At 38.6% G+C, this 16105-nt stretch overlaps 1 protein-coding gene across 1 annotated transcript in view; it reads right to left on the bottom strand.

The window, feature by feature from the left end:
• Nucleotides 1-16105, bottom strand: part of LOC136858625 (centrosomal protein of 120 kDa) — a 453009-nt gene that overhangs the window by 360706 nt on the left and 76198 nt on the right. The window contains exons 3-4 of the mRNA XM_068228779.1: nt 1244-1376; nt 992-1117 (exon numbers count right to left, since the gene is read on the bottom strand). Of these exons, the coding sequence (XP_068084880.1) occupies nt 992-1117; nt 1244-1376 (259 nt within the window). The remainder of the gene's footprint in view (nt 1-991; nt 1118-1243; nt 1377-16105) is intronic.

Genomic DNA, 16105 nt, shown 5'->3' with positions numbered 1-16105 from the left:
AATCAAATATAACCTCATTTTAGTTTTCTGTTCTTACATTTAGAATTTTTTAAAAATGAAGTTCACCAACTTTGTTATTCTCCACTCAAAGAATAATTGAAGAATTTACAGCTTATCCTTGAAGTAATTTTGTCTTCAATTGCACAGCAAAAAATACGGTAACAAAAAAATTTAATGCACAGACAGCTTTAGTGTTTCCTTTAAACTCTGTCAAGGGCACATTGTTTCCTTAATAACCGATTCATATATATCCTGGTCTATGTAGGCACAACGACATATGAGCGACAGGACAGTGCACGAAGTAGAAGCAAAAGAAAGGAGAGACAAGGACAAACATGAAAACAAAAATGAATAAGGACAGTAGAAGCAACCTTTTCATGGACTGAAGAACTGGAATTAATTAGGAGAGAGCCTATCTATGAGAAGACTGCTGTGTACGACATTGTACAGTTTATCGTTGTCTCTTCCTTCAGCAATGTCATCTTCTTCCACTGATCTGTAATTCTGTCTAACCTTTATGAATTTTCTTACTTTTTGTAGCTGTCTTTGATGGATATTCATACATTTATTTGTTCTACCTGCATTAACAAGGAGTCAAAAAATTAGAAGTGAGACTTCTGTTTCTAGAGATGCACATGGCCCTGCGGTTCACTCAGTTTACACTAAACTTTAACACCAGATTAATAAGAGAGAGAGGGGGTGAGGTCCTGATACTTTTAAATGAGGCCAAGCCCTTCAAAAATTGCACTTGCCACAACCAATGATCCAGCTAGCTACCTACATATATTTGGTTAAGTCACTGAGGAGGAGTGGGGAGGACACAAAGAAAGATGAAAAGAAGTCATGAGGATGAATTCAAAATTTCCAGTTCAAAACCTGAAATGTATTGTTGTTCCTTTTACTATATATTTATCATATTCAAATGTAAGTCAATCCAATTACAATGTACCTGCATGTGCACTGCTTAGAGCTGAAAATAAATGGTACTCACTCGTGTTACGTTAACGGGTAGTAGTTCTGGATTTGCATCCTCAACGTGAACAGTTAACAACAACTCAGGTCGATACGAGGCGTGATCTGATTTAACTCCAAGCAAAGGATGCCACGTTCCAGAAATCTAAAAATCAACCCAGGATTATAAAATGTAAGTAGTAACATTTTTATGAAAATAACTGCAATTTTTTTTTTAATAATGAAATACAAGCTTTAGTCAGAATGTTGATAATTTATAATGCATTCTTACTTGAAAAGATCTGCCAGATACAGCTATTTGTGCAGATCGTAAATTTAAGAGAAGGTAGCCAATACGTTCATGTTTTTCCTGGTTAGCTATTGTAAACGATTCCACCTTCACAGGAACATTTCCAGTTCGAAACCTGAAATGTATTGTTGTTCCTTTTACTATTCTTCCACAAGAAATGGAATAACTGTCAAATCAACACATTCTGAAAAGCAGTCACTTATGAACAATATGATTAGTGGGGCTTGGATGTTTAAGATCTAAAAATAGCCCAAATAGGCAAGCAAATATGACCTTAAAAGTGAAGAAACATGATGTAAAAATGACAAAATATGACCTGAAAATGATTAATCTAAAAATGGCCATTTAAAAATAAATTATAAATCGAAACAGCAATTCCTTTGATACATATTTATGAACTAAATTCTTTATTATTACTTTCATATTAATTTTCTGAATATACATGTTTAGCAGTTATTCACAGTCTATTGTCTGATTCACTTATCAAACATTTGTGAATTTTTTTTTTTTTTGCTATTTGCTTTACGTCGCACTGACACAGACAGGTCTTATGGCGACGATGGGATAGGAAAGGCCTAGGAATGGAAAGGAAGCAGCCGTGGCCTTAATTAAGGTACAGCCCCAGCATTTGCCTGGTGTGAAAATGGCAAACCACGGAAAACCATTTTCAGGGCTGCCGACAATGGGGTTCGAACCTACTATCTCCTGATTACTGGATACTGGCCGCATTTAAGCGACTTCAGCTATCGAGCTCGGTAAACATTTGTGAATACATAGTACTAAGATCGTTAAGATTATGAGATCATACTACATTTTAAAAGTTAAAACATGTTTGCACCCTGCAATGGTGGTTTCAAATACAAGAAACCAATCTATTTTTTAAATATTTTGGAACACTTAATCCCAGATTTCATAAATACTATTCAAATGTGTTAAAGTTTAAATTGAACAGCACGAAACAAATAAAGTTTTTTTTCGCTAGTTGCTTTACGTCGCACTGACACAGATAGATCTTATGGCGACGATGGGACAGGAAAGGCCTAGGAATGGAAAGGAAGTGGTAGTGGCCTTAATTTGCCAGCATTTGCCTGGTGTGAAAATGGGAAACCACGGAAAACCATCTTCAGGGCTGCCGACAGGGTTCGAACCCACTATCTCCTGGATGTGAGCTCACAGCTGCGCATTCCCAACCACACGGCCAACTCGCCCGGTAAACAAATTAAGTAGTTGGAAACAAATTAAGTAGTTGTCTTTCAAATACATTATGGAAGGGCGGCAGGGTCTGTATAGTGCAAACTCGCATACCTTTTCCTTTCTTCTCCGCAGATGGAACTGAAGTGTATGACAAGATTCTTCTTCAAAATATCAGGCACGAAAGACCTCCGATTATCACTTACCACATTCTTGTAAGAAGAGAAGATCCTTTCTATGTCACAAGACGTTATTGGTGCATATTTATACAATGTCAAATCACTGCTGTCGAGTACACACTCATCTTGAAGTGTACTGGTACCTTCTCCTCTAATAACAGCATTTATCTTGCATACACAACAACAAAAAAATAGTCATATCGATTATGCACATTATGAAGTTTCCGTTTTACACTGCCGCCAACTATTCCAGGTGATTGTTGTACTGGAAGTTCAATATCAATATTGGCATGAATTTCTATGCTAGCAGCTTCTAGACGAGTAATTGCACTCTATATAATTCCAACGTTCGACTTAATATATGCCAGACTTTCTGACAAACTGTTGAAAAACAATTCCTGCACAATCTTGATAGAAGAGGCATCATCTTTGTTGAAGCCATTAACAATGTTTTTGAAAGTGAAGTAGTTTTCAAAATAATACGTGGCAGTGAGCCTTGAAAGTTGCAACCCGCAGTAGTGCTTTCAAAAATAATTTTTGACATTAGATATTAATTTATTGACTTCTGGAAAATTTCCACGAATTCCTTCTGCCATCCTACACATAGTATGTGCAAGGCAAGTGAGATGAGTCATTCTTGGATGAAACATCTAGAGGCCTTCAGCAGCTTTCACCAGGTATGGAGCAGCATCACCAAAAATTTCTTTTTTTAATTTGTTCTACATCGCATCAACACATAAAGGTCTTATGGCGATGATGGAATAGACAAGGGCTTGAAGCGGGAAGGAAGCAACCGTGGCCTTAATCAAGGTACAGCCCCAGCATTTTTCTGGTGTGAAAATGGGAAACCATGAAAACCATCTTCAGGGCTGCCGATAGTGGGGTTCAAACCCACTACCTCCCGGATGCAAGCTCACAGCTGCATGCCCCTAACCACACAGCCTACTCGCCCGGTCATCAGTAACAAAGAGAAGAACACACTCCCGCATAATTTCAACCTTCCACAAAATTTTTAGTGCCTTATCAAAAAGAAATGCAATCGTTGAATGATTTGCTCTCTCTAAAATAGAAAAATATCCCCAGGGCAATCAGGACAGATTGCTTCAATAATTACGTTCCCAGCTTGCACGCGCTTATATACCCCGCTAACTACGCATGTGCAGTAGCACTGATAAGAGACTTAGAAACTCACCGGCAAGTCTTACAGCGGCACCCGTCATGGTCTTATTATAGACGAGTGCCTTATCTCTGACGTCACAGCGCTCAAGGTCAGTCTGTGATTCTGAGTGCGGCCATTGCGCCCAGCTGCGCCGGCCGCTTTATTGCTATCAGAGTATTTTAGGGGCCCTTAAAAGGGCCATTGGACCTCCCAGGCAAGCCTGGTCAGACAGGAAAGGGTAGGAAAAAGGATAATGCTTATACTTTAAAGTATACCGTTGCATTACCAAACAAATTTAATTTCAATGAACTCTCTTCTGACTTTATATTTATTACAACAACCAGTACGTGTCCCCTCCATCATTTAGCCTTTCTTGTCGAACACCAACGTAATTTATTAGCAGCAACTTACGTGACAAAGTTGAAGCTTGTTTGAACATTTATATGTGTGTGTTTCGGAATGAAATTCCTAAAATTGAAAATTTATCCGATATTGATGACCAAATTATTGGTTCTAATTTGCTTACTGCTTATGCAACACAGGACACAATGACTGCTGCTAATAAATCTGTTGTGCTACAATAGAATTTATCAACAACTATGGTATTCAAGAATTACAACGCAACCTTACAAATAAATTTCAAAACGAAATAAAACAAGCAATCAAGAAAACAGACTTTATTTTCATAAAACAAGAAAAAGAAAGCCTCATCATCAAAATCCCAAACTCCCCACACTAAGAGCCCTCCCCAAAATACACAAACAGTCGTGTCCCATTAGACCAATAGTAAATCATAGTATTCCAGCTATTCGATCCCTACTCTGACGCGCTGTTTTGAATGAGCAGTGTGCCCACTTAAGGCAGAGGCTCACTTAGTAGTAGTAGTAGTAGTAGTTGTTGTTGTTGTATGACCTGGTCTAGAATTACAATTTTTTTTTTGCTAGGGGCTTTACATCGCACCGACACAGATAGGTCTTATGGCGACGATGGGATAGGAAAGGCCTAGGAGTTGGAAGGAAGCGGCCGTGGCCTTAATTAAGATACAGCCCCAGCTTTTGCCTGGTGTGAAAATGGGAAACCACGGAAAACCATTTTCAGGGCTGCCGATAGTGGAATTCGAACCTACTATCTCCCGGATGCAAGCTCACAGCCGCGCGCCTCTACGCGCACGGCCAACTCGCCCGGTAGGAATAACAATTTAGACCTATTCCAAATTATAGCACCGCAATTCATTAAATAACTCAAAAAATTCAACCCGGAAAAGAGCCGTTTCTTAAGAACTTCTTCCTCTCCACTTTTATTAATTTCTACATTCATTTTATTCCAAATTAGCAGTGAAGAGGGGGTTTCTGCTCTGGCTTGGAGGAAAAACTTGCCTCCAAGTCAGATAGATTTTTCCGCCGCCAGTGTACTGAATTGAGATTTTCTGACTCACCAGGTACTCTTAAGAAACAGATTAGTAAAAAGACATAGTTTTTGCCCTGGGACTCTGCACTATTCGACTTTCCCCACCGAAAAAAGACGAAGAGTGTTCACGATCATGGCTGTCTGTGGCTTGGTCATTCCAACTCTGGAACTTTGGACTGTCGGATCAGCAGCGTTCGTTGAAAGTGACAAAATGTGGGGGTTTTCATTTGATCGACTATTTCATATAAAAGCATTGCTTTTAATCGCGCCATTCCTACTGACGTCACTGTAATGACCTATATTCATTTCAGTTGGGAAAACCACTAAAACAGTCTTTCTGAGGATGTAAAAAGGGAGGTGGAATGTGAGTATCTGACATTATAATGAAAACTCCCCAACCTGATTGTGACTGATGGTAGGCAAGTGGACCTACATATACAATGAAAGTGCCCTAACCTAGTTTTCATATGAGAAAAGACGTTTGGTGAATTCCCCGTCACGTTTCTAGGGTCACGTTAAAAGCTATCCAATTTAATACAATCTTGCTCACAACGTGTACACTACCTAACCTAGAATTCTGTATACAAGGTAGAATTGCGTAGCGAAGCACGGGTACATCAGCTAGTAGATCATATTTGTGTTTTGCTTTCCATCCTCAAATATTTAGGGAACTCGAAGACATGTCTGTGTCGGCGGAAGGAGTAAAATATAGCGATATTCTCTGAGGCGCTCAGGACCCACCACCTTCTCCTAATATTTCTCGGCCACCCCCTCAATGAACTTTCACTCCCTGCAAATGTTATGCGTGTGGGTCAGCGGACCATTTAAGAAAGAAGTGTCCTGTATTGAAAACAAGTTGATCTAAGAATGGACCTTCGTCTCCTTCAGGCTGTTTTAAATGTGGATCATTCACACATCTGGCTAAGAATTGTAAATTACAGAGTAGTACTCCTTGTTCTACCTCTAGTAGCAACAGCAACTCAATTTGACTAGAGTGCCCGGCTGAGTACTCTCCCCTGTCCGTGCCTCCAGGCTCCACCCAGTTTAAACCTGATGCTAAACACATACATACATACATACATACACATACATTTCACATACCGAGGAAGGAAGGCATTCTTTGAAGGTCCTAGAGAATGCCTGATAACTGCTTCTGATACCCCAGGATTTATGCCATTCCTTCAAACTGAAATAAACAATGAACCTGTTACTGCCCTCTTAGATTCAGGAAGTGTTGTGTCTATTATTTCTGCAGCATGGTATTCTAAGTTCTGTTGTAAATTTCCTGAAATTGTTTCTTTTTCGGTAAAATGTGTTTTGGCTAATTCTTCCCCATTAGAATCTTATAATTTATCCATGCGAAAAATCGTATTTCAAAATTCACCTGGAAATTTAAGTGGTTTGTTGCTTAAAATTTGTCGTGCCCTGCAATATTAGGGGCTGATTTCATGCCACACTACGGTCTGGTGCTTGACCTTCAAAAGAAGTCATGTACATTCAAGTTTGATAATAATGTTCATATACACATTTTGACGTGTAATTCTGCTTCCTGTTTGCTTATGTCGCCTCCTCAGGGTGAGATGGCATTAGACCTTATGCACCTACCCGAGGATTGGGCTAACTGCATTCGTAAATTATGTCAGTCATTTTCCGATGTGTTTTCGGAAAATCTTGGGGTGACTGACTTAATTGAATACAAGATAGAGTTTACACTGTAAGATTTCCTCCTTACAAGTTATCTCTGCCTAAAACAAAGGCCTTCCAAAAAAAATTATAGACAAGATGTTGAGGGATGGTATAATTCGACCCTCCAAGTTGGCGTATTCTTCACCTATTCTTCTGGTGCCAAAACTACAAGGTGGCTTCAGGCCAGTAACTGATTACAGGGCGTTGAATCGTAACATTGTTCTACAATCAGTACCCCTCCCTGACTTGCATTCATGCTTTTCTTGGTTTTGTAAGGCTAAGTTCTTCACCATCTTAGATCTAAACCAAGCCTATAATCAGATACCTTTGATGGAAAAATCGATACATCCGACTGCTTTCGCTACTGACTGGAACCTGTACGAATAAAACTGCATGCCTTTTGCGCTCTCCGTACTAGGCTGCTAGATAGGGTCTTCTGATATTAAATTTGAAAATCTTTACCATTATTTATTTAGATGATGTTATTTTCTCTGAGACCTTCGAAGAATTAGAACATCTAGAGGAAGCTCTAAAACGCTTTTGTAAAGCAGGTTTGATGGTCAAGTTGTCAAAAGTATGGTTTGCTAAACCATCTATGTCCTTCTTGAGATTCAGTCGATCATTCCAGAATGCAAGCCATATGGAATTTCAGGCCTCCCAAAGATGTTGAAGGGGTTGCTAGATTCATCGGCATGGTAAATTTCTTTAGAAAATTCACCCCCAACTTCGCGAATCGGGTGGTACCTCTGAATCTTCTTTTCAGGAAAGGTGTCAAATTTGAATGGGGCCCTTCTCAATAGGCCGTTTTTTAGGATCTCAAATTAGCCCTCTGGAACACCCGTCTTGGCTATGCCAGATTTTTAAAGCAAATTTACTGTACAGACCGACGCGTCTTCATTGGCGGTCGCTGCGGTTCTTCTTCTTCTTCTTCTTCTTCTTCTTCTTCTTCTTCTTCAGGATTCTAAACTTTGAAGATGGCCCATCGCCTACGAGTCTCGGACCTTGTCGCCTCAAGAGACCAAATATTCTATATACGAGTTAGGAGGACTTGTAGTACTCTGAAAAATTCCACCTTTGCATTGAGCATGTTAAATTTGAATTAGATACTAACAATCAGGCCCTAAGCTGGGTATTAGCAAGGCCCCGTCGTACCGGGTGTATCACCCGCTGGGATATTAGGATTTCAGCTTTTCAGTTTGATGTGTGACACATTTGGGGATCTGAGGATGTGGTCGGCAGATGGATTAAGCGGGATGTTTTCTACTGATAACAATGCTGTTCACTTGGAGGAAATCCCTCCGCCTTCTCTTTCCACACCTTCTGGTATAAGTGCGATTCTGACTGATGCCCCTATGCTATATCATGATATAGCTAAATACCAATGTGAAGATCCAGTGCTGGCTCCCAACATGGAAACCCTTTTTTCTGGGGAACATGTTGTCCCTTATGTTTTGAGGAATGGGGTCATATATTGCCCCTAAAGGCACAATCAAAAAATGAAAATTGTTGTTCCAGCAGTTGTAGTACCAATGATTTTCAAATATTACCATGAGACCCCATTACGTGGACATCTGGGCATCTTTAAAACCAGAGAGATGATAAGGGAATTTTTTATCTGGAAGAGTACGGACAGCAAAATTGAAGAACTGGTTAAAGCATGTAAAACTTGTTTGATTAGCATACCCACGTTATCTACCAAAGCAGGGCTATTGTCATCACACCAAACCTCTCGCCTTATGGAGCGATTGTATACTGATTATGTGGGACCATTCTCGCAATCTACAGGAAAGGGGAATAAATTCATTCTCGTGTGTGTGGATGGTTTTACACGATTCTCATGGCTGTTTCCGACCAGGCCTGCCACTGTACAAACCACTATTTCTTGTCTCAATTCTACATTTGCATCTTTTGGACCCTGTCAATATAATGTTTCCGATAATGCTAAGGAGTTCACTTCCAATTTATTTCGTAAGACACGTCCATACAGTGGCTATCATTAGCCTTTAACTGGGCCGTTCATGAGTCACACGTTTTCTCCAATATTTCTTATGTGTTTGTCCCAAACACTTCCTTGTCCAATTTGTTGTCAATCAACGAGCTATTACCGGAGACGATAGATCCAGAGAATATCTGGGATCTATGGAGAAAGGCTAGAAACCACCTTAAGGCATCTCATAAGAGAATAAAAATGAGGTATGACCGTGGACGAAAAACCACCAATTTAAAAATTGGAGATCAGGTCATGGTTAAAAATGTTGTTCCCGCGGGCAAACTTGCCCCCCCAAATTTCATGGACCATGCGTCATTCTTGATTTCTCACTCCTGTCACCCTTTTGGTGAGTAATCCGGAGACCGAATTGATTTTTCGCATTCACCTGTCTCAAGTCAAGCCTGCATGAAGGCGTTTAGCTTTGTCATTATATGCCAACAAGCGATTAAGTTGCTGAGGTAATTATATTTCTTTCCTTAGGATATTTATAAGTTTAAGTATTACTAGAAGTAAACATTTGGTTATCAAAAAATATGTATGTAAAAGTATTCTTGCTCAAAGGATCAAGTTGTACCCTGAAGGTCAAATTTTGTTTTGTTGGCAAATTCTGTTGTAAAAATCTTCCCTTTTATAAATTTAAGCTATTCGGCCATTACAGTCCCTGCCTACAAACCTGAGTCAGAAAACTGTGTGCTCCTCCTCCAAAGTCACAAAACTTATCTACACCATAATGTAGCACCATCTGAGAAACAGTTACTGTTGCCCCACAATTGAATGTTACAGCACCCAACTTTCATCCGAGGCCATGTCATATCAACCCGGGAGAGTTGCTGGCGTGGGGTATGGGCCCGCCTCATTCAGGCCTAGACTCCATATAAACTGCCTCCTTTGGGACTGTCATCATTGGGAGATGCTGGGAGGTTGGACACAACCTCCCCCTCTATCCTTGGACTGGACCGTGCTGCTTGGTCCTTGGCTGCCATCACCTTGGCTTCGGCCCTTAGTATATCGGGAGGATGGTATCTCAGGGTACGTAGGGGGTCGGAGCGACCCACTCCTAATGTCGGCAGTGGCGGCCGCTCTTGCTGTCAAACCTGGGCACTACAGCCTGGACTGGACTACTTCGGCAATACTATCAAGACTACTTTATTTCAACAAACAAACAAGAATAGACTCTCCATCAAGATATACTCCAACTTATATTTGTTTTTCTCAAAATTTATGCATTCCAAGATTCAAGATTTCAAAGCTGTTCATACCGTTGTAAAACCTTTAGGGGTGGAGGTCTGTACTGGGGTACACTTTCTGTGGCCAGTTAAACTGCACGCCTTCTATAAGGCCATCTATGTAATCTAACTTCAACTGATGTATTACAAGATATTTTGGTTTTCAACTGTTAGATGTCTCTACTATAGCTCCAACTTGCGGAGTAAACTACAAGTACTTCATAAAGAAATCTGTAATTTTGAGGTTTTCAAACTGGTTCTTAGGATTGTTATTTTTTCATTTATCAAAGTTGTCTACACTTCTGCTGGTTCCTTCTTTAATAGTAATCAACCTATCAGAAATTTGTAAATATTTTCTCTAGCCAATCAAAATTGGAGGTCTGTTCAGGAATCCAGCCTATCAGTAAAGAGTTCTGGAAGCTTCTCCTAAAAAATACTATAAAAGCTGGGCTATTTAGGGCCGTATTGTCTTGTTTGCTTCAGTGAATTGTGTGCGACAGGTCCAAAAGGAGGCAGGGGCTGCAGGCAGCTTTTGGAAGGCCCAGCAATGCAAGGTAATAGCAGAATTTCCATAAACATGTGATAGATCCTGCAGATAGGTTGAGGGGAAAGTCTCAATCTCTTATTTCATGTAAATTTCTAAATTTTGTGGTTTAAATGTAGAATTTTTGGCAAGTCTGAGGACTCTATTCTATTCCCTACTGGGAAATATGTAATGTAAGGGAACAAAGAATGATTAACCTCTACTGATTCCTATTCAACTTGGCATGCAGTGACTGAAGTTTCTAAACCACTAAAATTCTTAACACTTCTTTTGGAATTTAATGTTTCTCATTCAGTCGCCCCAGTGTAGAATAGGCTTAGCCTCTGTATCATTAGACCATAAATCCACTTAGGGTTTTAAGTATTTCTAGAAGGAGTGCAAGTACTTTGCCTCCTTGCATTTTGTTTATGGCCAGTTCAAACCAACCTTTTCCTTTTATATTAAGATCATTTAATATGGGCACTCATGCCCCTGTTTATTTGGTAATTGTTTCTGGTGTTAGTTGCCTCTAGAAACAGTGTGTTACAAACTGTTGAGCAATATATAAGCCCACATCAGGGCAATGATGTGTAAATAATTTAATTAAGGACAACCGATAGGTTGCAACAGCGCAATTAGAAACTGATGCCACTGTGAGGCTGCACGATGATATAGTTGGAGCACAGACTCCCCTGTTGTGTAAAGGATAGGAGGAAATTGTGCTCTTGCAAATCTTGCAACTGCCAAGAGCAATTCAGGTCATTTCTGTGTAAATTAGCATTTGTAATTCTCTCATGTTTTGTACCTGATTTTTGGACCTTACATCAATGTTATTGTTGAAGCTGACGAGCTCATCATATGGTTGCTATTTATTCAGATTTTCTATTTATCAATTTTAAATTTTTTAAAAAAAAAAGGAGAGAAGGAAAATTTCAAAATTTGTTGTGTTAAGTTATGCTCTAGTTAATTCCTTGTCCACCCATTCAACCCTCACGCTTCTTACACCTCTGTGAGCCATGGAAACCCCTGAACAATAACAATAATAATCCATGAGATTACTACAGTGTCGAAGCAGGTGGAAAGGCGATACTTCGACGAGGCAGTCCCAGGAGGAGGATAGGGGATTCCTCACCGGCTTGCCGGTGGACTTGAGACAAATAAAATAGCTCTCGCGCCTGAACAGACAACAACCACCTCTGTGGTTAACTACCATTGTTGTAATTTGGAGCTTCCTCCAATTACAGTTCATTACCTTTGATAGCCAAAGTATTTTAAGATAATAATTTCACCGACCTGCCCAATCAAGCTTCAGGAAAAGACTATTTCAGATTCAGCAGGTAGCCAACAGCAATGAGTCGGATCATTTGCAACCAACTAAACTTAAGGGGATTAAACATCAACATATTGACTATATTGCAATGCACAATAAGAATTTTACAGATAAAATAGATAAACAAAAAAAAATGTTAATAGTGGGCTATCAACAAATGAGAAATACAATGGAAGAACCTTTTGATCACAAGGTTATAGAATTTATAATGAGACACCTGACCAAGGAGTTATGAATCAATGTTCCCCAATTTGGTACAGGATTTTAAAATAATACATTCTATAATACATTATATAATTCTACATTCTATAATTGATCACCAATGATTGTAACTCTGACCTTTAAAACAACAAATAAAATTTATACTCTAATTACTGCCCATGCCCCTACTAATAAAAAATATTTATTTTTATTTATTTATTTATTTATTTATTTATTTATTTATTTATTTATTAATGCCTTTTTTTCAGTTGCAAAGTTAGGGCTCGAGGCCCTCTACAAAAAAATAAATAAATAAGTGGCTACATTTTGAGATTTCCTTGAACAAATATTGAAAAAAAAATCCAATAAATGTATTGTTAAAATTGTATTAAGAGAGTAATACCCAATTAGGAAGGAAAAAAACAATATAGAGATATAATTGGAAAATGGGCTTAACATAATATGAACAACAATAGCGAAAGACTTGTTGAACTTTGCAGAAAGCATAACCTTATATCTAGAGGTATGATTTTTTCACATTAATTTTTGAACAATTTCGTGAGGATACTAATTTTCATGTTATTTTGCAAAATAGATATTGTCGTATCACTTTAATTTCTCTTCAATGAAACTCTAAAATTAATCATTACAGGTTTCATTATTGTGGTTCTGAATTATTTATATGAATGATAGATGTATAAATTACTAGTAAACATCCAATATTATTTCATTTTATTCCTGATTATGATTACATAGCACTTACATTACAGTATCATTGGGCCATCTTACCCATTCCTTACTTTGTGAAAAGATAACATAGCACATGTTACAATGGAGCTCTCTTTCATTAGTTGTCTCCGGTCATTGACAAAAAAATTGTAAATTAAAAAAAAAAAAAAAATGCTCTGCATCAACGGATGAACAGAGAACCCAAATAGACTTTAAAACAGAATTTGCAAATTTCAGGTGCATTAATTTTGATGCTAGCAGTGACTGAGTTATATCAACTTGTTGACCGGGATTTTCTTCAATTTGTTTTCGCAGAATGTCTTTAAAAGCAGGATACCCAACAATAATATCAGACTGCTTCAACATTTTAAAGACATTTTTTGTACTTTTTCACTCAGTGACGAAACGTTTGTATAGTTTGATTGAATTACATTAGTTGGATGAAACAAATCATTCAAAAGTCCAACTAAAATGTTAGCGTCACTTGGGACCATGCGCTTTTCAATTTTCTTTACAACTAAGACACTAACACTTTGGAAGAGAAGAGTCGCTTCACTTTTTTAACAATTCACTAAACCCTTCAATAATCTTACTAGTTGACCAATATGGCCAGAAAAAATTACATTCATTCTATCTTTTAGTTCTGTTATTTTCAAAACAAGCAACTGCAAATACGGATAATTAGATCCTTCTAATTCCAAAACAATGTCTGCAATAAACTTGCAATTTTCAAAAACAAATGCTGCTTTGGATTTTACCAGGTTGCAAAATCTGGCATCTTCCATTTCTGCCAACCAGTTTACCACCGGTACAGGTTTCAGTGACAATTGTTTGAAAAATGAGTGGAGGATATCTACATTTGCATGTATGTAAGAGGCAGCATTAATCGTTATTTATGAGTTTCATGACCATATTGACAGCTTTAAACCAACTTCCCCATCTACTCAACACAGTCTCGGGATACAATGAAATTGACATATCTGGGAAGTTTTTGTCTAGGTAAGAACGAAATGCGTGTTTGATTTGCCTTAATATTTAAAAACAGTTCTTTGTTTTTGACACAATGGCATTAAGTTCTTTCAAATTCTTTTGCAGGACATCACCGAACAAACTGAATTTATGAGCCCAGCAAGTGATTTGAATTAAATGGTCTCCCATAATTCCCTTAAGCAGTTCACAACATTTTAACATATACGGGCAGAATCAGTTATCACATACTTCACATTCTCATGGTTAATTCCAAAATTATGCAAAACATGGAGGATTGCTTGAGAACACGTTCTGCTGTTCACAGCATCTAGAAACGCACATTCTAACAAAAATATTTCCTGTTCAGATACTGGATCTTGAGTTTTGATCAAGATTGTGAACACACACTGACCAGAAGAGTCGGTAGTTCCGTTGCAGATAAGAGCCAAGTCCATTTTCCCTTCCAAAGCCTGTTTGATGCTTGCTAATACTTCGTTTGAGCAATGGGGGACGTATTGTTTCCTTAGTTGGTTGGCTGTGGGAAGGTCTCCTGATCCTAACCAATAGGAAAAAAAAAAAACAATTTTTATCAGAAAGAGGTCTTAGAAAACCTACTTACTATCACTGATCGTTGATTTGGAGGGTTAATTGATAGACTGTACATACCTGGTACATACTTTTAAAGCCATTTCTGGACTGCAGGGTCGTCTACCTTCTCCAGCGAGATGTTGGCTTTGAGTAGCATCGGTGTTGTTTCGTGAATAAATTCCATTTTTTCACTCTTACCTTTCTTTTGCATATGTAATGAGTTCTATTGTTGCCTCCCGTTTCACTGTTGGAGTGCTAAACTTACATTCTGAATGTTCCTTATTTTTAAAACGATGTTTTGAGACAGTATCTTTTATCTCCCACTCGATACGAACTTTACAAAATTTACACATTAAAATATTGCTTTCCGAAACGTATAAGCCTTCATTCGCAAACTGTTTAGCTCTGCTGTGCACCATAACACTTGTCGAGCGACCCATCTTCGCTACTGTCTGTGATCACTTTCTTAATTTAACCTGACCACAAAGCTGAAATACACCAGTCAATTTTGCTGCTTGTAGACGTCATTAGGGATTCCAGGATTGCACAATGCCATGAGGAGACAGGTTGGGGTGGGATTACCATCCACTACAAGAACAACATTCCAAACATTTCGTTTGGCAAGAAGCCTGGAGCCAACCCCTTTTCTTTGATGCCATGTCTTAAAGAGATTTTCCAGAACATTAATGATAACATTTCTTTCCTGTTGATGAATTTTTTCGCTCTTCCTTTTTCTTTGCATACATAATGTTTGTCCAGCCCTTGTCCCGTTTCCCTACGGGGTCGGGTATAAGGTGAGATGAATTTGTCGTGGCGTTTTTTTTTTAATGACCGGATGCCCTTCCTGACGTCAACCTCATCAGAGGAGTTAATGAGAGATGAAATGAATGACGTGATATATGATAGTAGGGAGAGGGTGAAACCCGGTGCCGGCACATAGCCTACTCCTGTCGAATAGCACCAAGGGGTCTGCTCAAGGCTTAACGTCCCCATCCGACGGACGAATCACCATCAACAGCGTCATATGCCCTCACTCCATATGAGCACTGCGGAGAGGTTTGGAATTTAATCCAGGCTTTTGGCACGCAATCTAGTGATTAGAAATTGTATACCACCACCTCCCCTACCCTGCCGGCCAACATTCTGATGGTGAAAATTTTTTCGACCAACGGGACTCGAACCTCGGTGTTAGACCGTTTAGACTTCAGCGCCTTAACGATCATGGCCACCAGGCGGGCTTCTTTGCATACATAATCTTGGAACAAAATGTCAAGTTCGTTATTCACTACAGATTTCGCTGTAATATCGCGCTTATTGTAAAAGAATTGAATTTCGCTTTAAAATGGCCTTATCGCTTTAATTCGCAAACATAATATCCATATTTTCTTAACCAGAAAAATGTGATTCGTAAAGATGTTGCAAAATCGCTTCAAAATATTTTTTGTCACGTTTATCATTAATGCGAAACTATCATGCCTCTACTTATATCTAAATACAGTATATTTCAAAAGGAAACCATACAAGCTCAAAACTTGGAAGCATCCTGATTGGAGGACAGGAGAATGGCAGCTAGACCATGTTTGTAAGGATACATTTTTCCATAAGGAAATGTATAAGTATTAAGAGGAATAGATACTGGTTCTAATCACTACATTGTCAAAATTAA

Source organism: Anabrus simplex, chromosome 1 (assembly GCF_040414725.1).
Source record: "Anabrus simplex isolate iqAnaSimp1 chromosome 1, ASM4041472v1, whole genome shotgun sequence".
Taxonomy (NCBI): domain Eukaryota; kingdom Metazoa; phylum Arthropoda; class Insecta; order Orthoptera; family Tettigoniidae; genus Anabrus; species Anabrus simplex.
The sequence above is the reverse complement of the archived record's forward strand: the minus strand, read 5'-3'. Positions and strand labels throughout refer to the sequence as shown.